At 48.1% G+C, this 27,321-nt stretch overlaps 1 protein-coding gene across 1 annotated transcript; it reads left to right on the plus strand.

Moving 5' to 3' along the window:
• Positions 1–3,204: 3,204 nt before the first annotated feature.
• Positions 3,205–27,321, plus strand: SUPT4H1 (SPT4 homolog, DSIF elongation factor subunit). Its single transcript, XM_075333364.1, has 5 exons — positions 3,205–3,325; positions 3,626–3,732; positions 12,883–12,938; positions 24,022–24,075; positions 27,008–27,321. Exons 1-5 carry the CDS (start codon positions 3,257–3,259, stop codon positions 27,073–27,075), a joined length of 354 nt encoding a protein of 117 aa, XP_075189479.1. The 5' UTR covers positions 3,205–3,256; the 3' UTR covers positions 27,076–27,321.

Consider the following 27,321-nt stretch of genomic DNA (forward strand, 5'->3'; position numbering starts at 1 on the left):
TTTGATCATTCATATAAACCATTGCAGTGCTCAATTACTTCAATGTATTACATTTGGCAGTGCTGCACTTGCAGCACTGACAGTTCACCTCTCACACCATGCATCTAGCATGGCGTTTGAGGCTTTACATAGCCGGGTAACCCAAGGGTTGTCATGAGGATGACCCCTGGTTACTATGGCAGTGATTGGGTCACTCTGATCATATTACATGGATCGCTTGGGAGAGGAGCACAAGCCTCTCCCAGCCATCTAAATGCTGAATTTTACAGTAATCACGGGATTTAGGGGGTCAAACTGCCAGAAGCAGTGCGGGAACTGCTCCTGGCAATGACAGCTGTGTCTCAGCTGCAACATAAGCTGGATATCCAGCAGCAATGACGGGGGAACAGCACCTGAGCCCTTGTGATCACCATGACATACTGGGTACATCATCCGTCATTAAGGCACAGACAGTCATGGTGTACTCAGTAGGGTAGGTCATCAATGCCTTATCGACTGGGTCTGATACCGTGCACCCACACTGATCAGCTGCTCTTGGTGCCAGCGGCAGCAGGAAATGCTCAGAACTGGAGCTGCTCCGTCTTCTGATAGTGGCGTGGCCAAGTACTGCAAATCCGCCTCGTGGAAGCAATGCTTAGGCTGTGTGCATGGGTGCTTTTTTCATGCTTTTACGCTGCGTTCTGCGCCGCAGGGTAAAAGCATGCATCCTGCGTCCCCAGCACAGTCTATGAAGATTGTGCAAATTCCATCCACACGTTGTGTTTTAGAACGCAGTGTTTTGGCTGCTGAAATATTTTGCCATAATGCTGTGTTCTAAAAAGCAACATGTCACTTTTGTGCGTTCCAGATGCTTTTCCCTATGACAGAGCAAGCATCCAGAACACATGAATTCCGCATGCACAAAGCTTTCAAGAAGCAGCTTTTCGTTTTGAAACAAACATGCAGTGACTTAGGCTGCTTTCACACATCCGTTTTTTGCTGTGCGGCACAATCCGGCTCTTTGCAGAAAAAACGCAACCATTTTTTTTTTTGCCGCCGGTTGCGTTTTTTCCGCATAGACTTTCATTAGTGCCGGATTGGTCTTGCGTTCGGTCCGGTTTTTGCTGGATGCGGCATATTTAGCCCATGCAGCGGCCGGATGGAACGTTGCCTGGTACGTTTTTTTGTCCTGCAAACAAAAACGCATCGCGCCGCATCCAGACGATGCAGCGCTTTTTCCAATGCATGCCTATGGATGCGGCAAAAACCGCATCCGGCCGCCGCATGCGGTTTTTTGCACTGCGCATGCTCAGTAGCGTGCCGCAACCGGCAAAAACCAGACGGCCGCATGTAAAAACTTATGCAAAGGATGCATTTTTTTTCACCGCATCCGTTGCATAGGTTTTAGAGCAGGATTTAGTCGCACTGCTAAAACCGGAGGTGTGAAAGCAGCCTTAAACGCTGCGGAATAGAACGCAGAGACGTGGCACATACCCTGGGCTACGTCCACACTTGGCTTTTTGAGATGATCAAAAACCACTTTTTTAAAGCAGAAGCTGCAGCAGTTTGCACTTCTTGGAGCTTCGTTTTCTGTGCTTTGTCGCCTCCTGATTGGACAGTGCACAGTTCGGAGACGTTTCAGGCACTTTCTTTTTTTCACCAGATGTAAAACCTCTTCAGGGAAAAAAAATAAAATTAAAAAAACAAATTGCACTTCTGAAAGTGGATTTCTCATAGTATTCTAAGCGTTTCTGAGTTAAACTTTGGGGAGGATTTACTATAATAAATAATAATAATAATAATAATAATAATAATAATAATAATAATAATAATAAAAAACAAAAAACCCTCAATGTGAGCAGTTATAGGCTGTGCAGGAACCTGCCAGCTCCGGGAGGCTCTGCACTGTCCCAGCACTCAGACAGCGGTGAGGGGCTGGGGCTCATCTGTATCATGAAGCCTGCACCGTACAAGGCAGGCAGTGCGCAGTGGCCATACACTGCAATGCTCTGCGCAGCCATGACACTTTCCAGGCTCTACACTAGTGATGGGTAGCTCCTGAACGAGCCGGCTCTAAGAGCCGGCTCTTCATAGTGAATCATATGAGTCGGCTCCTGGCAGGGAGCCAATTGAAATGTAAACGGCTCTTTGCCAGTTCCGTTCCACAGTCAGTCCCCTCTTGCCCCGCCCCTCTCGGCCCCTCCCTCCCGGCAGTAGTCACTCTGATCTTATCCAGGAGACTGAGAATGCTCCTCCTGCTGCCGCACATAGCACTGACTCACAGCCCCGCCCCCCCCCAATCTGTGACAAGCAAGCAGCAGTCAGGCACTTTATTAAAGAAACACTGACCTCTGGATTTAGCCTGATTCTAGTTATTTCCCGCCAGCTTGTAAATCCTCGCTGAGCGAGGGAGAAACAGCGGATGTAAATGTGCGTCCCTTGTTCTCTCCCATTCACTTGAATGGAAGAGAACAAATGATCCGCGATGCTGGATTGAGCATCACTGGATCGCAGGCTCGGGTGCTGCAGCGACTATGTAAATGCACCATTAGCTAGTGCAGCTTGGAATGGTTCTGTTGTTTCTGGTCAATAACCTCCCAGCAGCCCCTGTTACATGATAGCAGTGCCAATCTGAGGGACCAACTTCATGCACAGAACTAGTCCTATACAAGGCAGTGCAGCCTCTCACATCACATCCGATTCTGCATACAATTGCCAGTAGTGTTGAGCTAATTGAATTGCACTTGTTTGATTTCTGCATTTTTTTTTTTATCAAACATTGTGTTTGTTAAAGTTTTTACAGCAAATAATATAAAATCTGGTTATTCTGGAAACTATTCTGTTTTATGTCATAAATTGGCACATGTGTAGATTTTTACTAAAAGGTATACAATCATGGGTTAAAACATACCAGAATTGGGCTTCAAATTTAAAGCCAAAGGTAATAGGAAATGAAGAGCCGTTTTCGGAGCCAAAAGAGCCGACTCTTTTTGGTGAGCCGATCCAAAAGAGCCGGCTCACCAAAAAATCGCATTTTACCCATCACTACTCTACACCTCCTACTTCTGCAGCGCTGGCCTCTAGGCCCTGGTAACCGGCGGCGCCCACATCACGTGACTGCTCACAGCACGAGCCGCTTACTAGCTGGGGAGATGATAGAGTTCCCGGAGCTGACATAGAGCGTCCTTCAGACGGACACCATAGAGACGTCCCGTCTACTGTATAGCTCGCTTACACTTCCTGTTATAGCGGTGACGTGTTTCCGGCTTGTGCAGTAATGGCGCTGGAGACGGTCCCCAAAGATCTGCGGCACCTGAGAGCGTGTTTACTGTGCTCGGTGGTGAAGGTGAGGGGCGGGCTTGTTGCTCATGGGGCGCTCCTTTGTGGACGGCTTTGCTGAGACTTGTGGTGCTGATAATGCGGGGTCAGAGGACCCTCTGTGTATAGCATTACATAGGGCGGTCAGCAGTGCTGGGGGTCTGCTCAGGAGGCCCCTGAATCTGTGCTGGGTGTATACAGCCCGGGGTGCTGCTACTTGAGCCTATATCCTAGTATAGGACCCCAGCATATTATGCCCCCCCCTCATTCTCCCATGTCCTGTGCTGACTGGCCGCCATATGTCTCACTCTGTTTTCTTCTTTTGCAGACCATTGACCAGTTTGAGTACGATGGCTGTGATAACTGTGACGCCTACTTACAGATGAAGGGCAACCGGGAGATGGTGTACGACTGCACCAGCTCCTCCTTTGATGGGTATGTCTCTGAACCCTTTATCACTTATGCACAGGATACACCCCACTGATCGCACAAACAGGGCTCTAAAATGCTCCGTGAGATGGGATAATGCGCACAGGTGACGGCCACATCCTGATCAAAGCTGTGTCACGTATGGTCAAGTTCACAGAATCTGAGGTGACAAATTGTAGAGGCCAGAGTCCTCCCAGTGATCAGGACTGTAGGGTGTTTGGTTTCATCTCAGCAGAACTTTGTGTAGGAGCATTACAATATTGACCAATTGCCATATTTCCCGATTTCCATCATTAGGCTACATTCACACGACCGTTCTGTTCTTGTGGTCTGTAAAAACCGGTCCTGTTTTTTCACGGATTCATCCATGTGACAACCGCGTCTGTCTCGTTCAGTATACAGTCCTTGTGTTATCCATGTGACTTCCACTTTTTCGCGGTCCAGTGTATGTGTCCAAATGCTGGTCCCCATATAAGGTCTATGGGTAACAGAATCTGGCGCAAAGGGGTAGGAGCAAGCGCTACATACTTACCGATCACTGGCACGGCTGTCGCACTGCTCCCGCGGCAGCTCTATGTTCTTCCTGAGTCATTCCACTCATTAGGCTCATACATATTCACTCCTTCCTGTCTGTGATTGGTTACAGTCAAACGCGCCCCCACGCTGAGTCACAACTGTCTGACTGCAACCAATCACAGCTGTTGGTAGGCGGGTCTATATTGTACAGTACAATAAAAAAAAAAAAAACAGCGTGTGGTTTACCCCCCTCATCCCCTTCAATTTTGATACCAGCCACGATAAAGCCCCACAGCTGCTGGCTGGTATTCTCAGGCTGTGGAGACCCACGTCATTGGGAGCCCCACCAGCCTAATATCAGCCAGCAGCCGGACAGAATTTCCGCATCCATTAGATGCGACAGTCCCGGGACTTTACCTGGCTCATCCCGAATGCCCTGGTGTGGTGGCAAACTGGATAATATATGGGGTTGATACCAGCTGTGTAATGTCACCTGGCATCAAGCCCATAGGTTTTTGATCACCTGACATCACTAACCCAGTCAGTAATTTAAAAAAAAGACATTTTTATTTGAAATTACACTCCCCAACACATTTCCTCTTTCACCAATTTATTGGAAAGAAAAAACAAATCCAGGTCCAGCGTAATCTATTAAGGGGGTCCCACGATGATCCATACTCGCTGTCCCAGTCAGTGAAGAACAGAATGTTCACCATTGGCTGGGAGAGCCGTGCAGTGACCTGAGCTAACATCATGAGGTCAGCCCAGGTCACTGCAGGGCACGATGAGCGCTGACTTCATGAGGTTAGCTAGTTACATTACCTGCAGGGATGAAAGCCGCTGCACTCCTGACTTCAGCGCTAGTCACTTTCACAGTTCAATGACTGCTGCGTTCACAAGCAAAGTTTCGCGAGCGGCCTGTGACTTCTTCACCTCTAGTCAGTTTTCGGGCCGTCCACGAAAGGTGATGTATGAACGCGGCGGGCATAGAAGTCAGTGAGAAGCGCTGACGTCAGGAGTGCAGGACATCATCACTGCAGGTAATGAACTTTACTAACCTCCTGATGACAGCACTCCTCTTCCCCCGCGGCTGCTGGCACACTGCTGTGCAGGCGGCCTCGGGGCTGGAATAGACACAGACTGCAGGGGCATCCGACGGAAGTTAAACAGAAGTGCTTCCCTACAGCTTCCGGGGATTTTGCGGACCCATTGACTTGCATTGAGTCACGGTCCGTTATTACGGAAGAGAATAGGACATGTTTCAAAATAATGGAACGGACATATGGCATCCAATCTGTTTTTGTTTTTTTTGTAGGATCGGATGCACACGGAAATGCCTCCATGTGCCATCTGATCCTACACAAAAGACATTAAAAAGATGGTCCTGTCAGCAGGTCCGCAAAAAAACAGGAACTGACCAGGACAAACTGAACGGTCGTCTGAATGAGCTCTTACTTAGTGTTTCTTCTGGATCATGCGACATTTAGACTCGTCAGATCACACACCAGAGTTGTGTAGGTTTACATTGATGGAAATGACACTGCCCCACACAGTAGTCCTTGTGTAAGCTGAAAATGTGAGCTGTCACGTGACCCAGGAGAGGACTGGGGTGCGTTGGAATCCGGGTAAGGTCTACATCACATATGTATTTGGAAAGAATGATCAAATAAATTTTTTGCTGGGAGTGATTCTTTAAAGGGAATTTCTATTTTCTTTAAAGTGAACACCATTCCGGCTGTTTTTTTGTTTTGTTTTTTTTTCCACTTGTGGAGTGGTGCGATAAATCTCAGTCCCATGCCCCTGGTCTTATACTCTGCCCTCCAGTATCTTCACCTTTTCTTGACATCGCCATCTTGTGACCGCAGCTTCTGACTGGCCGGGAGTCACAAGCTCTCAGTACAAGTCTGAGACCAATGACAAGGCTCCCATAGAGTTACACTAAGTTGTGACCTCCCCATGAAACACTGGAGCCAACAAATCACAGGAGAGCGACCGGAGAGATGCTAATAACAGATGACGTCTCTGGAATGTGAGTATAATACAGGAGGCAGGGGACTTGGATGTAAAGTGGTAAAATAAAGAAACAAATGCTAGAATGGTGCTTTAATACACCTAAACTAATCTGAGCAGGTGCTCTCCCTGCTCCCAGGGCTGGTTCCCCGCCACTGCCCGGGTCTGTGTTTTGTCTGCAGCAATGACATCTCTGTTGCAAATAACTGAGCTCAGCGGCTTGGTGCTTTTTACCTTGGCACAGCTGCGGAGCTCATTGATGCACGCTTGTCAGCAAGATGGTCCAAGACCCAGGGAGGGGGAGTGCCTGCGCTGACTACTTTAGGTATTTTACAGCATCTGGGTCTCGGTTCCTGAAAATGGCAAACTTCTTTGAGGTTTAATCCTGCAGACTTCCACTCTCTAGTTTCTGCACGTCGATAGGGAGAAAGTTGTTAAACACTGACATTTGGGAGCCTTAAACTGATTATGAAGGATCATGCAGTACTCGGCAATATGTATATAGTATATTCTCTGGAGGTACAGCATGATCTTTTCTCTGTCAAGCTTCAGTAAACCGCCCCCCCCCCCCTCTCTCCATGCCATACACAATCTAGAGCACTGAAAGGGGAAGTGCTTCTCTGACTGAAGGCTCTAAAGAAGCAAAACCAAAATAGGTCCTCAACCTCCAGGTCTGATGCCTGCTGAAAATACTCTTCTTCTACGACAATCTAGGCCCCTGGCATTAAACTCCCTCTCTGGCGCGTTCATCCTTATTCGCCACCACTTTGGTTCCGTGGCTTCATCTTGTGCCCTCAACTTCCGACTGACTGGGAGCCAGAACAAGGCTCTCATAGACTTTGTATTGGTTTATGACATTTGAGCAGCTGGCATGTCACAATTCCCTGGAGCTTCACAGGAGCGGTGTTGTTAAAAGTTGAAATTGGCAGAGGATGTGTAATGCAGGGGACTTACATTTAAAGCTCCACTGCAGCCAGTCCCCTCTCCTCTCTCGCCCATAATCGGCTCCCCAGATTTCTATCCGAGTCTGTCGGACCCAATCTTTCGCCGCTGGATAGAGGAGGGGTGCTTCCGGGCGTGTCACCTAATAACTGACGGGGGCTGGCCCTCGCTCGGGGCACTTACAGAATGCGAGACACCAAGACAGTTGGGAACCTGGAGGTACATGCAACTCAGACACTACATCAGCTCTCTCCCCGACCACTCGCTGTACACGGCTCGTCCCACGCAGTTTGAAACGCTGTGTACCCGGGAGGGAGCGCTACGTCACTCTTTCCCTGGTATACAGGATGTTAACAGACCCTGGCGACCTCCACCCCTAACCCCTTCCCCCCCCACATTTCTCGCACACTGGGAACAAGACCTGGGTCTTTCCCTGACAGATACGCAAAGGACTAAAATTTTGGCACTCGCCCATAAGACCTCAATAAGCTCCAGACTTCAGGAATCCAATTATAAACTCCTGTCGAGGTGGTATAGGGTCCCAACCAGATTACACAATATGTTTCCTGGTGTAGACCCCTGCTGTTGGAGATGTGGGACGGCTGAGGGGGACTTTGTGCTCATATTCTGGTCGTGTCCGGCCCTCCGAGGGTTCTCGAACGGAGTGGGGGAGGTGATCAAACATGTGACTGGAACGACGCAGACTCTGAGTCCGGAGTTGTTCCTTCTTCAATTGACTGAGACGTCTGTCTCTGCATACAGTCGCTTCTGCACTTTCTGGTGATGGCGGCCAGGTCATGCATCCCCTTGAAGTGGAAGTCGGACGCCCCCCCTACTCTGTCCCTCTGGGCCTCCAGGGTGATGAGCTTCTACAGATGGAGGAACTGACCTCCTCCCTGCATGACCAGTACGAGCGCTTCCACGGGATCTGGCTTCCTTGGATCCTTTTCATCTTCTTCCCCCTTTCTCTCTCTCCCTTCCCCCTCCCTCTCTCTTTCCCCATCTCCCCCCTGCTCTGCCTTTTCCCTCTCCCCTTCCACTCCTCTCCTACATCCCCCCCCTTCTTTTCCCCCATCTTGTGTGAACTCTCCCCTGTTGAGAGATGTCTGTGTGATCTTCAGGCACTTTTGCCTATTTTTTGGTACTTTTCTAACTTGCCTATGGAAAAATTTGAAAAAGAACGGACCCGTTCGACAATTTGCGGGGTTGGCTCAGATGCTAATGATTTTGTACTGAGATGTATTCTACCAAACTCTGTTCAATTGTTTTTGTCTATTTTGTCAACTGACTGCTTTATGGCTTGTAAGGGTCTGTTGTATAAATAAAGAATTAAGAAAAAAAAAAAGCTCCACTGCAGCTATAGTGTCCATTAGTATTTAATAACAAGTGCCTTAGTGTTATCCCTTTATTCCATCCGTCGTCCTGGGCATATCCATTTTAATATTTAATATGTATTTTTATGTTTAATAAAGACGTTGTCATTTATATTATACATATTGGCTTGCATACAATTTTTTGGTGTGTGTGTGTGTGTGTATATAGCAGATACGTAAGCTGTAATCTAGGCAGTGATTATCTCCTAGTGACAAAACATTTATTGTACGGAAACAGTATACAGCCTAACGCCTCCTTCCAAGTCTGTGTTTCCAGTATGTGTGGCATCTCTCTTCATGGCTACCACATGTACACATTATAACCTATGGTGTCCTTCATATGTCCATTTTTTTTATTCTGGCAGGACAGATAAGGGTCAATACAAGTCTTTGGGTCCGTGAAAAACACATACACATGGATGGCATCAGTGTACAATCCGTGCGCTGCATGTGTTTATCACTGAACAGTATAGGACAGGGGTCGGGAACCTTTTTGGCTGAGAGCAATGAACGCACATACAGTGGAACCTTGGTTTACAAGAACAATCCGTTATGGGAGTGTGCTTGTAAACCAAGTTACTCGTCTAGCAAAGCAAAATTTCCCATAGGAAATCATTGCAATTTAGACAAATCGTTTGTTCCACAACTTGTTCAATGTCCCATCCTGGTCCCCTATTGTGCCATTACACACATGCACAAACACACACATTATGCTCACCTTACCTTCCGTTTCATCGCAGGCCTCCCGGTTTTTGTAGTTCGCCGCTACAGGATGTGTATCGGGTAACCATCGCAACGATGGAAGAACTTCCGCTGCCAGAGCGCTGACGTCAAAGACAGGAGCTGCTTGCCTCTGATTGGTCTGCGCACTGCCTTTTGAGTAGCGGCTGACAGCGTAAGTTCCTCCCTCATTGCGATGGTTACCCAATTTACATCCTGTAGCGGCGAACTATAAGACCCAGGAGGCCGGCGATGGAACGGAAGGTAAGGTGAGCATAATATGTGTGTGTTTGTGTGGACTGCAAGAGCGGGTTAGAGCGCGGTGAAAGTACGAAACCGGAAGTGTGTGCGGTGAGTATTTTGCTCGTTCAACAAAGCTTGCACGTAAACTGAGTTACAAATTTACAGCAAGCTTTGCTCGTTAGGCGAAATACTCTTAAAACAGATTACCCGTTAACCGAGGTTCCACTGCATTTTAAAATGTCATTCTGTGAGAGCCATACTCGCCAGGGGGGAGCGGCTCAGAAGGTGTCAGGAGGCAGGGTAGGCTGTGGGCGGAAACTGCTACGGGCTCGGAAGAGGGGGTGCCGTGGCTCAGTGTGCGGCAGCGGAGGGTCGGCGATACTGCTGCTCGTGGGTGTCATGACAGCGAGGACCATTGATCTGCCGGCGGGCTGCTTTGAATCTCCCGCAGTTGACGAGATCAACTACAAGAAAATAACCGCGGCGCGTGCGCAGATCAACGTGATGGACTTCACAAAGGTGTCTGCAGTGTCCTATCTGGGCTTGCACCACGGCCATTTTCTTGAAGTCGATCTCGTTAACTGTAGAAGATTCAAAGCAGCCCACAGATCAGTGGCGCCTGCCTAGACACCCCAGGAGCCCGCAGTATCACCAACCCTCCACTGCCGCAAACTGAGCCACGGCATTTCCTCTTCCAAGCAAGCCCGCAGCAGTATCAGCGATCCTCTGTACACTGACCCTCTTGAGCCGTGACACCCCCTTGCTGTGCCCGTAGCATCGCCTACCCTGCCTCCTGACACCTGAGCCGCTCCACCATGCTATCCCGGTAAGCCATATGCGGTTTGTAAGACTCGCCCCATTTTTTTTTCTCCCCTGTTTTGGGAGGAAAAAAAGTGCGTTTTACAAACCGGAAAATATAGTGGGGGGTTTTTCTTAAAGATTTGTCTGCGAGCCAGATGCAGCCATCATAGAGCCACATCTGGCTCGCGAGCCATGGTATAGGAGAAGCTTTGTAATTTATTTCATTAGCCACTCATGAAAAAAGACGCATTGATGGTAAAAGCAAACAGATGTCACAATGATGTGAAACACTGATGACACCAGTACCATTTTACATTTACAGTGCCTACAAGTAGTATTCAACCCCCTGCAGATTTAGCAGGTTTACACATTCGGAATTAACTTGGCATTGTGACATTTGGACTGTAGATCAGCCTGGAAGTGTGAAATGCACTGCAGCAAAAAAGAATGTTATTTCTTTTTTTAAATTGTGAAAAGTTTATTCAGAGGGTTATTTATTATTCAACCCCTCAAACCACAAGAATTCTGTTTGGTTCCCCTAAAGTATTAAGAAGTATTTCAGGCACAAAGAACAATGAGCTTCACATGTTTGGATTAATTATCTCTTTTTCCAGCCTTTTCTGACTAATTAAGACCCTCCCCAAACGTGTGAACAGCACTCATACTTGGTCAATATGGGAAAGACAAAGGAGCATTCCAAGGCCATCAGAGACAAGATCGTGGAGGGTCACAAGGCTGGCAAGGGGTACAAAACCCTTTCCAAGGAGTTGGGCCTACCTGTCTCCACTGTTGGGAGCATCATCCGGAAGTGGAAGGCTTATGGAACTACTGTTAGCCTTCCACGGCCTGGACAGCTTTTGAAAGTTTCCACCCGTGCCGAGGCCATGCTTGTCTGAAGAGTCAAGGCTAACCCAAGGACAACAAGGAAGGAGCTCCGGGAAGATCTCATGGCAGTGGGGACATTGGTTTCAGTCAATACCATAAGTAACGTACTCCACCGCAATGGTCTCCGTTCCAGACGAGCCCGTAAGGTACCTTTACTTTCAAAGCGTCATGTCATGGCTCGTCTACAGTTTGCTCATGATCACTTGGAGGACTCTGAGACAGACTGGTTCAAGGTTCTCTGGTCTGATGAGACCAAGATCGAGATCTTTGGTGCAAACCACACACGTGACGTTTGGAGACTGGATGGCACTGCATACGACTCCAAGAATACCATCCCTTCAGTTAAGCATAATGGTGGCAGCATCATGCTGTGGGGCTGTTTCTCAGCCAAGGGGCCTGGCCATCTGGTCCGCATCCATGGGAAGATGGATAGCACGGGCCTACCTGGAGATTTTGGCCAAGAACCTCCGCTCCTCCATCAAGGATCTTAAGATGGGTCGTCATTTCATCTTCCAACAAGACAACGACCCAAAGCACACAGCCAAGAAAACCAAGGCCTGGTTCAAGAGGGAAAAATTCAAGGTGTTTTAGTGGCCTAGTCAGTTTCCTGACCTTAACCCAATTGAAAACTTGTGGAAGGAGCTCAAGATTAATGTCCACATGAGACACCCAAAGAACCTAGATAACTTGGAGAAGATCTGCATGGAGGAGTGGGCCAAGATAACTCCAGAGACCTGTGCCGGCCTGATCAGGTCTTATAAAAGACGATTATTAGCTGTAATTGCAAATAAGGGTTATTCCACAAAATATTAAACCTAGGGGTTGAATAATAATTGACCCACACTTTTATGTTGAAAATGTATTAAAATTTAACTGAGCAACATAACTTGTTGGTTTGTAAGATTTATGCATCTGTTAATAAATCCTGCTCTTGTTTGAAGTTTGCAGGCTCTAACTTATTTGCATCTTATCAAACCTGCTAAATCTGCAGGGGGTTGAATACTACTTGTAGGCGCTGTACGTGTCTACACACAGGCGTGTGATGGAGGCATAACTGACACATCCCTAAAATCTCTCAGCCCTTAAGGCCTGCTGTTTTCAGATTACTTAGCAGAAACCTGGTGACAGATTCCCTTTAAGGCTGGACTCACACAAACATATGGCATCGGATGCGATATGCTAATGACCCCCAGCTCAGGCTTTGCTGCGAGTGTGAGCCGAGTGTCATGCGACTGTGACCCGATCCTCTGCAATCAGGTTACAGCTGTGAAGCTGAGGGCGGGTGCATCAGAGGAGAGGGAGGGGTTAATCCCCCCCCCAATCTCATCCATTGTCAGTGTGTGCGTATATCGCACTGCCCTGGGGTAACATCCTAGTGCAGTCCAATGTTTCTGTTGCACCCATTCACTTGACTGGGTGCCAGTGTTACGGCTCTCGCAGAAAATCGCAGCATGTTGCAACTTTTCTCTAATCCAGAATCTGTATACGAGAAAAGCTGACCAACTGCTCGCCCTCATTGACTAACATTGGTCAGACTGCAATGCGAGATTTTCTCGCATTGCACTCTTCCGTTTTTCACGCTCGTGTGAGCATGCCCTAATTATCATTACCCATTTGAGTCTATGGGATTTGCATTTATCGGAATTTTTTTTACTTGTATATACAGGATTGTTGCTATGATGAGTCCGGATGACAGCTGGGTATCCAAATGGCAGAGAATAAGTGAGTACATCAATACATTTGCTATAAGCTTCAGAAGTAATGTGGATTACAGTGAACAAAAATATAAACTTAACACTTGTTTTAGCTCCTATTTTTCATGACATGAACTCAAAGATCTGAGACTTTCTATGTACACAAAGGTCTTATTCTCTCAAATATTGTTCACAAATGTCTAAATCTGTGTTAGGTTGGAGTCATACTTGCGTGTAACTCGTGCGAGTATCGGATCACACTGCCTGGACTGGGCTTCTCTTCTGTCAGGAGCGGCTCTCCTGTATGTATTTCTATGATGCTGACCCGCTCCTTTCAGGAGAGCCGCGGCCGGTCCGGGCAGTGCGATCCGATACTCGAACGAGTCACACAAAAGTGTGACACCCCCCCCCCCCCCCCGGCCTTAGGGAGCACTTCTCCTTTGACAAGATGATCCATCTATTTCATAGGTGTGGCATATCAGTATGCGGATTAGAAAGCATAATAACTGCACAGGTGTGCCTTAGGCTGGCCACAATTAAAGGCCACTTTAAAATGTGCTATTTTATCATACAGCATAATGTCACAGATGCCGCAAATTTTTAGGGAGTGTGCAATTGGCATGCTGATTGCAGGAATGTCCACCAGAGCTGCTGCCTGTGAATTGAATGTTCATTTCTTTACCATAAAGCTAGTTTCACAGATCCGGCTTTTCGTCGGATTTGGCGCACTTCAGTACAGTGTATACAGTACAACGGCAGTGCAGCAAGCTATGGTCACATGCTGTCATGTGACTGGAGCATGTGATCCGGAAGTTGCTGCGCTGCCATTGTACTGTATCGCACTGTACTGGAGTCTGGCCAAAAGCTGAATGTGTGAAACTAGCCTAAGCAGTCTCCAAAGTAGTTTCAGATAATTTGGCAGTACATCCAACCGGCATCACAGCCGCAGACCACATGTCACCACACCACACCAGCCCAGGACCTCAACATCCAGCATATTCACAATGCTGTAAAACTGCGCATTTTAGAGAGGCCTTTTATTCTGGCCAACCTAAGGCACACCTGTGTAATAATCATGCTGTCTAATCAGCATCTTGATATGCCACACATGTGAGGTGGATGGATTATCTCTTCAAAGGAGAAGTGCTCGCGAACACTGTTTTAGTCTTCATTAACTCACAGTATTTTTGATCAGTATTAATATGCCGAAAACAAGGACTGTCTCCAATACACAGAACAGTTGTCAGTCTTTCAATTACAGCTTTTCCCTGTAAGTTCCACTCCTGGCTTTGGCATACAAACGCTGATGCACAATACTGATGTGTGAATAAGGCCTTAGACAAAATTATGAGCAATATATGAGTAAAAGACCCTTTGTGAACATAGAAAAAGAACTTAAATCTTAAAGTTCAGCTCATGAAAAATTAGAGCAAACACAAAAGTGTTGCGTTTGTATTTTTGCTCATTGTAGTATTTCAGGTGTGTGTGTGTGTCTGTGTGTGTCTGTGTGTGTCTAATGTTTATATTTTTCTTTTCTTCCTCCCAATCTGATCATGGTTTTCCCATAGGTTTTTCTAGTGAATTTGGAAGTATGCCACTCAAAAGAAATAAAACACTTTAATAGGAGAGATATACTAAAAATATAATTGTAGTTGTTGGTGGATATTTTTTTTTTTTTTTTATTATAAGTGAAATTCATTTAGTCACAAGGGTGATAAAATGCCACTGCTCCATTTAGATGCCACTGTCAGAAATTAACAGCGACTTCTAAATGGTTAACAGCAGCAATCGGAGTTCAGCAGTGGCACGTTGGAGACAGATACTGGCTATGTAAGGGTATGTGCAAACAATGGCTTTTAGATACCTGCATTGTTTTTGAAGTAGACAGTAATGTTTTTCCTGAAGTGTACTCTTTGACGCTTTTGCAGTGGCTTTTTTTAATCCGACTTAAGGGTACTTTACACGCTGCGACATCGCTAGCGATCTCATTAGCGATATGAAATTCTAGATCACAAGTGCGATCTTTCGAGATCGCACATGCGTAAAATAACCTATGTGCGATCTCGAAAGATCGCACTTGCGATCTAGAATTTCACATCGCTAATGAGATCGCTAGCGATGTCGCAGCGTGTAAAGTACCCTTTATAAGATGGTGGCAGCTTCCAAGCTTAAGCCGCCTGAAGAATGGTCAGGTCAGTTCTTTCTACCACCTCATGGCTTTCGAAGCCGGAGTTCTTTGAAAAAAGATGTTATATACGCACAGCAAGTGGTTTTCACCTTGCTGTGCAATGATTATTTGCACTCCAGCTGGGGTCAGGCACAATCTGTATGTGCACATACACCACAGGTCTAATCTGCCATGTGTGCCGCAGGCTCCGTTTTTAGTTCCCTCTGCACATGCAGATCCCAACTCTGCCACATATTTACATCCTTTTGAGAGAAGGAGTTAGGCTATGTGCGCACGTTGCGTACAAGCCCTGCAGAAATTTCTGCAGCGATCTGAAGAGCACATGTGCGCTTTAGATCGCTGCAGAAATGTCCGTAGTGAGCGCCGATTCCATGCGCTCTGCCTGCAGCTCCTGCCATAGACAGAGCAGGAGCTGCCGGCAAAGCGCAGGAAAGAAGTGACATGTCACTTCTTTTTGCGCAGCGCTTCGGCAGTAGCCGAAGCGCTGCGCTCTTAAACGCCACGTGCGCACGGCCCCTGCACAATCTCCATAGACTGTGCAGGGGACGCAGGACGCATGCAGTTACGCTGCGCTACAAAGCGCAGCGTAACTGCATGTTTTTACGCAACGTGCGCACATAGCCTTAAAGTATCTTTACTCATGAATGTTGCGTATGGACGCTGCTATTTTTGATATTACGTTTCCTCATGGCTTGCTACATTTTTATCACATACCTGTATATAGCTAGAGTTTAGTCTCGGGTAGCCTGAAATCCAGCTCCTCCATTATCCAGGCTGCAGCAATGCTTTTTGGTTGTGCTTTATGAAGTCTCACCAGCAAGTCAATGTAGCAGAGAAGATTGAAAAACTTTGTGTGCGGACAGTTGTAAGGTTTTCTCTGGCTGTTTTTTTTATTTTTTTATTTTATAAACCTTATTGGCAAATGGAAACTGCTGTTTTGTCACTATAGGATCTAAATAGATATAAATATAAACATGTAACGGACAAAAAAACAACACACCAGGGTTAATGCTGTTTGGCCTGACAAAGGCTCAGCCACCTATGAGCTGAAATGTTGCTATTGTATACTTGGGTAAATCAATCTCCTAATTTTAAGCGCACGGCCTATATTTTTGCTTATATACTGTATGGAAATGCACATTTTGAATCTGAACTTTTTGACCCATTAACCTAAATGTGTGTGTGTATACACAAGTAACTAATACGAAACTGAAGGTACAGGCAGTGGAGCACAAGACAGAAGGGAAATTGTTTTTCTTTTTCGCTCCTAATTGGGAGACCCAGACAGTGGGGTGTATAGCTACTGCCTCTGGAGGCCGCACAAAGAACTACACTTAAAAGTGTAAGGCCCCTCCCCTTCTGGCTATACACCCTCCCGTAGGAGTACAGATTCCTCAGTTTTAGCTTTGTGCGCAAGGAGGTCAGACACGCACGCATAGCTCCATTGTTTTTAGTCAGCAGCAGCTGCTGACTATGTCGGATGGAAGAAAAGAGGACACATATAGTGTCCCCAGCATGCTCCCTTCTCACCCCACTTATGTCGGAGGTGTTTGTAAGGTTGAGGTACCCATTGCGGGTACGGCGGCAGGAGCCCACATGCTGATTCCTTCCCCATCCCTTTTTACAGGGCTCTGGGTGAAGTGGGATTTACCGGTCTCCAGGCACAGAGACCGTGCTCCATCTACAGCCCCTGGAGAAGATGCTGGATGGAGCGGAGTACATCAGGGACATGGCCCTGCATCCTCAAGGTACTCTGTGTCCCCGTGTATCTGGCGCTCACACCGCAGCATGCTGGGTGTTGTAGTGCGCCGGGGGACATCAGCGCTGCGGCGCCTGTGCCATGGCCTCATTCAGCTTTGCTGAAGCAGGCACATTTATGGGAATAGGACGCGCCGGCCGCTGGGACTGCGGCGCGGCTGGCACTTGTAGTGCGCCGGGGACTTCAGCGCGGCCTGCGCTTTTACGGCGGCCGCGCTGATAACTACAGTCCCCGGCTTTTGCGGCCTGCTTCCTTTCGTTCCCGCCCCCACACCTGCCAGTCAGGAGAGGGGCGGGACGCTGCCCACGTCCAGAACTCGGTCGCGCCGGCCGCTCGAACAGCGGCGCGGCTGGCACTTGCGGTGCGCCGGGGACTTCAGCGCGGCCCGCGCTTTTACGGCGGCCGCGCTGATAACTCGAGTCCCCGGCTTTTGCGGCCTGCTTGCGTTCGTTCCCGCCCACAGACCTGCCAGTCAGGAGAGGGGCGGGACGCTGGCCAGGGCATCAGCGCTGAGGGCTGGAGTCGTTTTTACATACTCCAGCCCTCACAGTCAGCACAGAGGGGACACTGTTCCCGCACTTTTGTTTGGGAACTCCCACGGACCGCCCCTCTCCACAGTAGCCGGCAGCCATTCTTGCAGACGCTGAGCTGCAGAGGGGAGCCGGGGAGACCCAGACAAGGCATTCAGCAGCCTCTTACCCGCTGTTCAGCGGGCGGTAAGCAGCCCTCAGGGCTCACCCCCTCTTGTGCTCGTAGTATTCTTAGTATTTTGTTGCTACAAATACTTGGTATTACATAGCGCTGGTCGCCCTTTGGCTATAGACTCTCTCACATGCAGAGAGCCAGCAGCATGTCGCCCGTAAAACGCAAGGGTGCCAAGGCACAGACATTGTATGCTTCCTGCACCGCATGTGGGACTTTTCTACCGGCAGGCTCCACGGACCCCCATTGTGTGCAGTGCTCGGCCCCTGCGGCGCTTGCACAGTCGGGACCTCTGCTGGACGTGTCCCAGGGTGTACCACCTGTGAATGCTGTCCAGGTGACAGGAACTGAGTTTGCAGCTTTTGCTGACAGAATGTCTCTCACTATGTCACAAATTCTTGACACATTGCGAGCTAGGCCTGTACTTCAGACCACGGACACTGTGCATGTATTGCCCCCTGGTCCCCCTCAGCTCCTAGCTCCGGGACGGGCATCTACACCTCAGGGTGAAGACTCTGACTCGGACGATGGCCCCGGGCAGCCTAAGCGGGCTCGTTATGACGGGCCTTCACATTCATCTCAATGGTCTGGATCCCAGCGGGATGAATCTATGGGTGATGAGGCGGACTTAACTGACCAGGATTCTGATCCTGGGACCGCTCTCAATCTAGATACACCAGATGGTGACGCAATAGTTAATGATCTTATATTTAACATCAATAAGATGTTGAATATTTCCCCACCAGCTCCTCCTGTGGAGGAGTCAGCTTCGCAGCACGAGAGAATCCATTTCAGATACCCTAAGCGTACATTAAGCACTTTTCTGGACCACGCTGACTTCAGAGACGCAATCCAGAAACCCCACGCTTATCCTGAAAGGCGTTTTCCTAAACGACTTAAAGATACACGCTACCCTTTTCCCTCTGAAGTGGTCAAGGGTTGGACCCAGTGTCCAAAAGTGGATCCTCCAATTTCCAGGCTTGCAGCCAGATCCTTGGTTGCTGTTGAAGATGGAGCGGCACTTAAAGATGCCACTGACAGGCAGATGGAGCTCTGGCTGAAATCCATCTATGAAGCGATTGGAGCGTCATTAGCGCCTTCTTTTGCGGCCGTATGGGCACTCCAAGCTATCACGGCCGGGCTTGCGCGAGTCGACTCTGTCACACGTGCATTTGCCCCGCAGGTAGCACCATTGACCTCGCAAATGGCGGCATTCGCGTCGTACGCGATTAATGCTGTTCTTGACGCTACAAGCCGCACGGCAGTGGCGTCAGCCAACTCAGTTGTTTTGCGTAGGGCTCTGTGGTTGAGACATTGGAAAGCAGATTCTCATTCCAAGAAGTGCTTAACCAATTTGCCTTTTTCTCGTGACCGATTGTTTGGAGAGCGTTTGGATGAAATCATCAAACACTCCAAGGGTAAGGACTCTTCCTTACCGCAACACAGACAAAACAAGCCCCAACAGAGGAAGGGTCAGTCTGGTTATCGGTCCTTTCGAGGACAGGGCAGGTCCCAATTCGCCTCGTCAAAAAAGACTCAAAAGGACCAGAGACGTTCAAATTCTTGGAGGTCTCAGTCACGCCCAAAAAGACCAGCCGGAGGAACCGTTGCCAAAACGACGTCCTCCTGACTTGCGGTCTCCGATGCCCACACCCGCGGTCGGTGGGAGGCTGTCCCACTTTGGCGACATTTGGCTAGCAAATGTCAAAGACCGTTGGGTGAGATATATTCTATCTCACGGGTACAGGATAGAGTTCGGTTCTCGTCCGCCAACTCGTTTCTTCAGAACTTCTCCACCACCAGACCGAGCCGATGCTCTGTTGCAGGCGGTGGCCGCTCTAAAGGCGGAAGGAGTGGTGACCTCCGTCCCTCTTCAGGAACAGGGTCACGGTTTTTACTCCAATCTGTTTGTGGTCCCAAAAAAGGACGGATCGTATCGTCCCGTCCTGGATCTGAAGTTGCTCAACAGACACGTAAAAGTCAGGAGGTTCCGGATGGAATCCCTACGCTCCGTCATAGCCTCAATGTCTCAGGGAGATTTTCTAGCATCAATAGACATCAAAGATGCGTATCTCCACGTGCCGATTGCACCAGAGCATCAGCGTTTCCTACGTTTCGTCATACACGACGAGCACCTACAGTTCGTAGCGTTACCCTTCGGTCTGGCAACAGCCCCCCGGGTCTTCACCAAAGTCATGGCAGCAGTAGTAGCTGTTCTGCACTCGCAGGGTCACTCGGTCATCCCGTACCTAGACGACCTGCTTATAAAGGCATCCTCTCAAGAAGCATGCCAACACAGTCTGAAGGTGGCGCTAGACACTCTCCAGACTTTCGGGTGGATTATCAACTTTCCAAAGTCTCATCTAACCCCGACCCAATCTCTGACTTATCTTGGCATGGAGTTTCATACTCTATCAGCGATAGTGAGGCTTCCACTGGACAAGCAGTGCTCGCTACGGACCGGAGTGCAATCTCTCCTTCAGAGCCAGTCGCACTCACTGAGGCGCCTCATGCATTTCCTAGGAAAGATGGTAGCAGCAATGGAGGCAGTCCCGTTCGCGCAGTTTCATCTGCGCCCTCTACAATGGGACATTCTACGCCAATGGGATGGGAAATCGACGTCCCTCGACAGGACTGTCTCCCTCTCTCAGACTGCCAAGGATTCTCTACGTTGGTGGCTTCTCCCCAACTCATTGTCACAGGGAAAGTCGTTCCTTCCCCCGTCCTGGGCAGTGGTCACGACAGATGCGAGCCTATCAGGGTGGGGAGCGGTGTTTCTCCACCACAGGGCTCAGGGGACGTGGACTCAGGAAGAGTCCACCTTGCAGATCAATGTTCTGGAAATCAGAGCAATCTACCTTGCCCTGCGAGCCTTCCAACAATGGCTGGAAGGCAAGCAGATTCGGATTCAGTCGGACAATTCCACGGCGGTGGCGTACATCAACCACCAAGGGGGAACACGCAGTCGCCAAGCTTTTCAAGAAGTCCAGCGGATTTTGACGTGGGTGGAAAGCAGAGCGTCCACCATATCTGCAGTTCACATCCCAGGCGTGGAAAACTGGGAAGCAGACTTTCTCAGTCGCCAGGGCATGGACGCAGGAGAATGGTCCCTTCACCCGGACGTGTTTCAACAGATCTGTTGCCGCTGGGGGTCGCCGGACGTCGATCTGATGGCGTCACGGCACAACAACAAGGTCCCAGTTTTCATGGCACGGTCTCACGATCACCGAGCGCTGGCGGCAGACGCCTTGGTTCAGGATTGGTCGCAATTCCGACTCCCCTATGTGTTCCCACCTCTAGCATTGTTACCCAGAGTTCTCCGGAAAATCAAGTCCGACTGCCAGCGAGCCATACTCGTCGCTCCAAATTGGCCAAGAAGGTCGTGGTACCCGGATCTGTGGCATCTCACGGTAGGCCAACCGTGGGCACTACCAGACCGTCCAGATCTGCTGTCTCAAGGGCCGTTTTTCCATCTGAATTCTGCGGCCCTGAACCTGACTGTGTGGCCATTGAGTCCTGGATCCTAGCGGCCTCAGGTTTATCTCAGGGAGTTGTTGCCACAATGAGACAGGCTAGAAAACCATCCTCAGCTAAGATCTATCACAGGACGTGGAAGATATTCTTAGCGTGGTGCTTGGCTCAAGGGTTTTCTCCCTGGCCATTTGCATTGCCAATTTTTCTTTCCTTCCTGCAGTCTGGGTTGGAAAAAGGTTTGTCCCTTAGCTCGCTTAAGGGTCAAGTCTCCGCGTTATCCGTATTCTTTCAGAAGCGCTTGGCACAGCTTTCTAAAGTACGCACGTTTCTCCAAGGAGTTCGTCATATCGTTCCTCCTTACAGACGGCCATTGGAACCCTGGGATCTGAACAAGGTTCTCCTTGCTCTTCAAAAGCCGCCTTTCGAGCCTTTGAAAGAGGTTCCCCTTTCTCGGCTTTCACAAAAGGTAGTTTTTCTTGTAGCGGTCACGTCTCTTCGAAGAGTGTCCGAGCTGGCGGCGTTATCTTGCAAATCTCCCTTCCTGGTATTTCACCAAGACAAGGTGGTACTGCGTCCAATTCCAGAGTTTTCTCCCAAGGTGGTTTCTTCCTTTCATCTCAATCAGGATATCACTTTGCCATCTTTGTGTCCGCATCCAGTTCACCAATTTGAAAAGGGTTTACATCTGTTGGACCTGGTGAGAGCACTCAGGATTTACATTTCTCGCACGGCGCCTCTACGCCGTTCGGATACGCTCTTTGTCCTAGTCGCTGGTCAGCATAAGGGATCGCAAGCTTCCAAATCCACCCTGGCGCGGTGGATCAAGGAACCAATTCTTCACACATACCGTTCTGCTGGGCTTCAGATTCCATCTGGACTGAAGGCCCATTCTACCAGAGCCGTTGGTGCGTCCTGGGCGTTGAGGCATCAGGCTACGGCTCAGCAAGTGTGCCAGGCGGCTACCTGGTCGAGTCTGCACACGTTTACCAAACACTATCAAGTGCATACCTACGCTTCGGCAGACGCCAGCCTAGGTAGACAGGTCCTTCAGGCGGCGGTGGCCCACCTGTAGGAAGAGGCTGTATGACAGCCCGTTCATGTGGTATCTTTTTACCCACCCAGGGACTGCTTTTGGACGTCCCACTGTCTGGGTCTCCCAATTAGGAGCGAAAAAGAAGAAGGGAATTTTGTTTACTTACCGTAAATTCCTTTTCTTCTAGCTCCAATTGGGAGACCCAGCACCCGCCCTATCTGTTTTTAGGGTTTCGTTTTTTCGGGTGCACATGTTGTTCACGTTGTTTCTTAAGTTCTCCGATCTAGTTATCGGATTGAATTTGTTTTTGAAACTGTTATTGGCTTTCCTCCTTCTTGCTTTGGTACTAAAACTGAGGAATCTGTACTCCTACGGGAGGGTGTATAGCCAGAAGGGGAGGGGCCTTACACTTTTAAGTGTAGTTCTTTGTGCGGCCTCCAGAGGCAGTAGCTATACACCCCACTGTCTGGGTCTCCCAATTGGAGCTAGAAGAAAAGGAATTTACGGTAAGTAAACAAAATTCCCTTCTTTTTATTGCAATAATAAGTTTCTCCGCCTAAATCTATGTCTAGATGTAGCCTCTTCCGCCGGCTGCCTGGTGGCGAGCTGCTTCCTCCCAGCTCTCGGCAGCTGTATAGCGGAGGCCGTTTTTGACAGTCTGGTTATATACAGACTCATTCAGGTTTGCTGAGGATTTTCATTGTGGATTTACCACAAAAAGTCTGCAGCAAAGAAATGTGGTTTACTTTTTATAAAATATAAATTAAAAAATGTGGATTTTTGGGTGGTGCAGATTTTCACTGCCATGCTTATCTTGTGGATTTTTACATGGGAAATCGAAAGCTAAAATTGCTTTTGCACATAAGCTAAGGCTTTGGTGCAGATTCGTTGCTAAGGCCTGGGTCACAGTCCAATTCTCATGCTGGAAAGTTGTACGAGCGCTGTCAGAGTAATAATCTGCAGCAACGAGACGCTGCTCCTTTTTTTTTTTTTTTTTTTTTTTTTTTTTTTTTTTGTGAAAATGTGGTCTGAGCATTCCGTATGTGATGCGTTTTTCTGCCAGTCTTGCGATTTGGATATGTTCTTGGATATGTATTTCTCACACAGCACACGGATGTATGATGAATGACATGTGTGAACACCCCCACCCCACCCCCCGGCACAATTGGAACTGAGTGGAAAAAAAACCCAGACAGGAGTTGCCTCATTGGTTTTGGTGCAATGCGAGATTTTCGTGTGCGTCATACACAAGTGTGACTCTGGCCTAAATGTACAAGCATAATAATTTTTTTTATATATATATAATATACATTATTTTTTTTTATTTTTTTTTTTTATCCCCACCGCTCACACCTGAACCATCTCTAATATATGGTTTGGGTTTTTTCCTTTCACATGGACTGGTCAGGGAATTTTTCCATCAGTCTGTATCACACAACGTGAGCTGCATTGCTCCTCAGCTGTGGGTAGAGAGGGGACCGGCGTTACTGTATTTTTGCCATGTTGGGCTATGTGCGCACTACAAAGTGCCTTTTTCTTAAGAAAAACCGGACCCTCTTAAAGAATCCCGCAGCCGCGTTAAAAAACTGCAGCGAAATCCGCATGCGGTTTTACCATGGATTTCCTGCAGGTTGGTCCCTGCAGATTTTTACCTTGATCTATGGCAAAAACCGCAGGTACTTGCGGAAAAGTGACATGCTCATTAATTCTGCAGCGGAAAATCCGCAGGTATAAAAAAAATGCAGTGTGCGCACAGTATTTTTTAAAACCCATAGGATTTGTTGGGGAATGACTGTAGCAATGTTAGACACATTTTCTGCAGCAAAACCGCGGCAAAATCCGCAGCGTGCGCACAGGGCCCTAAACTCCAGGACAATCCGTGTCCGCAGGGAATTCATGTGACGTTTTTCATTGTTTGACTGATATACTTAATGCTGCCTTTCTCTTGCACTCAGCTAACTTCAAACCCGGGGTGTATGCCGTGTCCGTCACAGGAAGACTTCCTCAAGGTAAATGCTTCACAACTTAATCCTTAGAGGGACATGATTCTTAAATATTATAGCTGCTGCTTCACATACAGTAAACGCTGCAGGAATTGAAATGATTTTGCCCATGCTCTCGCTCACTGCAAACTACTGTAAACGTATATTAAAAAAAAAAATCCATATGGATTAAATGCATATACCCCACTTACACAAATGTGCAGAAAGAAGGGTGAAAAGCATACTGAGCAAATACAAGAGAAATGGAGTAATGATGCTCAAAATCATTTTATTAAAGTGCTATGGCAGATTAAAAACGCCAATGATCAAAGAAAGTGCAAAGAAGAAGCTGGGATCAATTTCCTACTGGCTACAAAGTAATACACCAATACATATAATTTACATTAACATGGTATTGCAAATGGCCCATATGACTGATTAAAGTGCATAGATTATAAAGACATATACAATAGGTACCTGTGAACACCAATAAAATAGAGGCCACACCAAATTAATGAGCAAAAGTGCCTCTGGTTAACATACCAGTGTATATGTGGCAGAGTCCACAGGCACCATCGTCAACGTGGATATAGTCCCAGGAGACCGGATTCCCCAACGTACGTTTCACATCAGTTTGATGCCACCCAGCTTCATCAGGGGGAAGAGAGAGACTGTCTTTGGTATATGTCTTAATCATCTATGCACTTTAATCTGTCATATGGGCCATTTGCAATACCCTGTTAATGTGAATTATATGCATTGGTGTATTACTTTCTAGTCAGTAGGATATTGACCCCAGCTTTTTCCTTGCACTTTCTTTGACCATTGGTGTTTTTAGTCTGCCATAGCACTTTAATAAAATGATTTTGAGCATCACTACTCCATTTCTCTTCTTATACAGTAAACTTTTATTGTCTGGTCATTGACTTACAGATTCGGCCTCAATAGAGCGGATGGCGAGAAAAGAGCTTATATTAGAGAGAGTTACCGTATTTTTCGGACTATAAGACGCACCCTGGTTTTAGAGGAGGAAAATAGGAAAATAAAATTTTAAGCAAAAAATGTGGTCATGACACACTGTCATGGGGCGAGGATCTGCTGCTGACACTATTATAGGGGTAATGTCCCCAAATTCTCTACTAAGGTGCCGCATCCTGGTAATGATCCTCCCTGCCTGGTATATACAGTATATGTCCCTCATCCTGCTATATACCGTAATCCTGCCATATGGCCGCAACCTGCTATATACTGGCATGTGGCCGCATCCTGCTATATAACCCATCATGGCATATGGCCCCATCCGGCTCATAATATGCCCCCATCCGGCTCATAATATGCCCCCATCCGGCTCATAATATGCCCCCATCCGGCTCATAATATGCCCCCATCCGGCTCATAATATGCCCCCATCCGGCTCATAATATGCCCCCATCCGGCTCATAATATGCCCCCATCCGGCTCATAATATGCCCCCATCCGGCTCATAATATGCCCCCATCCGGCTCATAATATGCCCCCATCCGGCTCATAATATGCCCCCATCCGGCTCATAATATGCCCCCATCCGGCTCATAATATGCCCCCATCCGGCTCATAATATGCCCCCATCCGGCTCATAATATGCCCCCATCCGGCTCATAATATGCCCCCATCCGGCTCATAATATGCCCCCATCCTGGTGTATGGCCGCATCCTGTGGCACATAAAAAAAAATAAACGTTCATACTCACCTCACTTTACCTCACTCCCTGCAGCATCGCTCGTCCTCCCGTCTGTGTCAGCGGCAGCACCGCTGATTGGAGCCGTCCCCATTACCCTGCTGGATCGCGATCATCTCCTGTGTCTGTGCCAGTGTCCCGGCGGCTGCGTGTGGACACGTGCGCACAGCGATGACGTAATCGCTGTGCGCGCCGCTAGTTTCCACTCAGCCGCCGGCACAAACACAGGAGATGATCGCGATCCAGCAGGGTAATGGGGACGGCTCCAATCAGCGGCGCTGCCGCTGACACAGACGGGAGGACGAGCGATGCTGCAGGGGAACGGTGAGTGCTGTACACTGATTCACTGCTCCCCGCGCTGATGATGATGCACGGGGTGCAGTGAATACAGCCGCACATGATCACTCCAGGCCGTAGTTGCCAGGGGTGATCATGCGAGCTGGCTGTTTATCCCCCGCCCATCATCCCGCCCACCTGTCAGCTCCGGCTTCAGCGCTGAGGGATGATGGGCGGGGAATGGGCGTGCATATTAAATGAGCGGGTCCACGTGGTCACGGCAGGCTGCTACAGCCTGCTCGTGCCCCCGATGACCCTCTCCACCGCAGCACCCACATTCCCCGCAGCCACATTCAGACCATAAGACGCACCCCCCACTTTCCCCCAACATTTGGGGGAAAAAAAGTGCGTCTTATGGTCCGAAAAATACGGTATGTGCAATTGTTCAGACCACTAGAGCCAATTTATATAGCTTAAAGCCAGTTATCTCTACTATCATAGGTGTAATGATTGGCTTTATGATGGCCAATCATTCATTCGGTGGATGTCACAAAATAAACTGCATATTATTAAATCTTAGACTTTTTTTTTAAACTTGTGTACTTATTTTGAAAATCTGTCAGAATGGCTGTAACATCCTCTAGATTTTCCCACCTGAAATGAAATGTTACCATATTCCACAATACAAAGTGCATACGATATAAAATAGATCCGAATGATGCTGGTGTACTTATTTTGAAATTGCATGTCAGATTGGCCTTTGTAAAGTAAGTACACCAGTATTATCTGGATTGTAGATCTAGTTAATAACGTATGCAGTTTTGTATCATGTATCTGCTGACAGATCTGTAGTTTATTTTGTGGGATATTTGTGTCCTCCTTAGAGGAGAGGATGGGGTCTCTTCTGTTACAGGCAGGGTCTCGCCGTCTTTCTCCTGCACCCTGACTGTCTGACTGTCTTACAGGTATTGTACGTGAGCTGAAGAGCCGTGGTGTGGTTTACAAATCCAGAGACACTGCCATCAAGACGTGACTGCAGAAGAAGGGCTGGAGCAGAGATTGGTTGCTGTCTGTGTCTTCTCTTCCGTTGGTTTTATTTTCCTGTTATGTTGCTGAAGCTGTGGTTTCCCTGCAGCTGGGGGAAGGGTTGTGCCACTGAGTGCACCACATAGACAGGACACTGTCTTAGAACTGACAAATAGGAACCAGTAGAGAGTTATGGGGACGTTTTCATTATTTGTTTGATAAGATAACAATAAAGATGTTCTGTGAAAGGTGA

The sequence above is a fragment of the Anomaloglossus baeobatrachus genome, chromosome 2, assembly GCF_048569485.1.
Source record: "Anomaloglossus baeobatrachus isolate aAnoBae1 chromosome 2, aAnoBae1.hap1, whole genome shotgun sequence".
Classification (NCBI taxonomy): Eukaryota; Metazoa; Chordata; class Amphibia; order Anura; family Aromobatidae; genus Anomaloglossus; species Anomaloglossus baeobatrachus.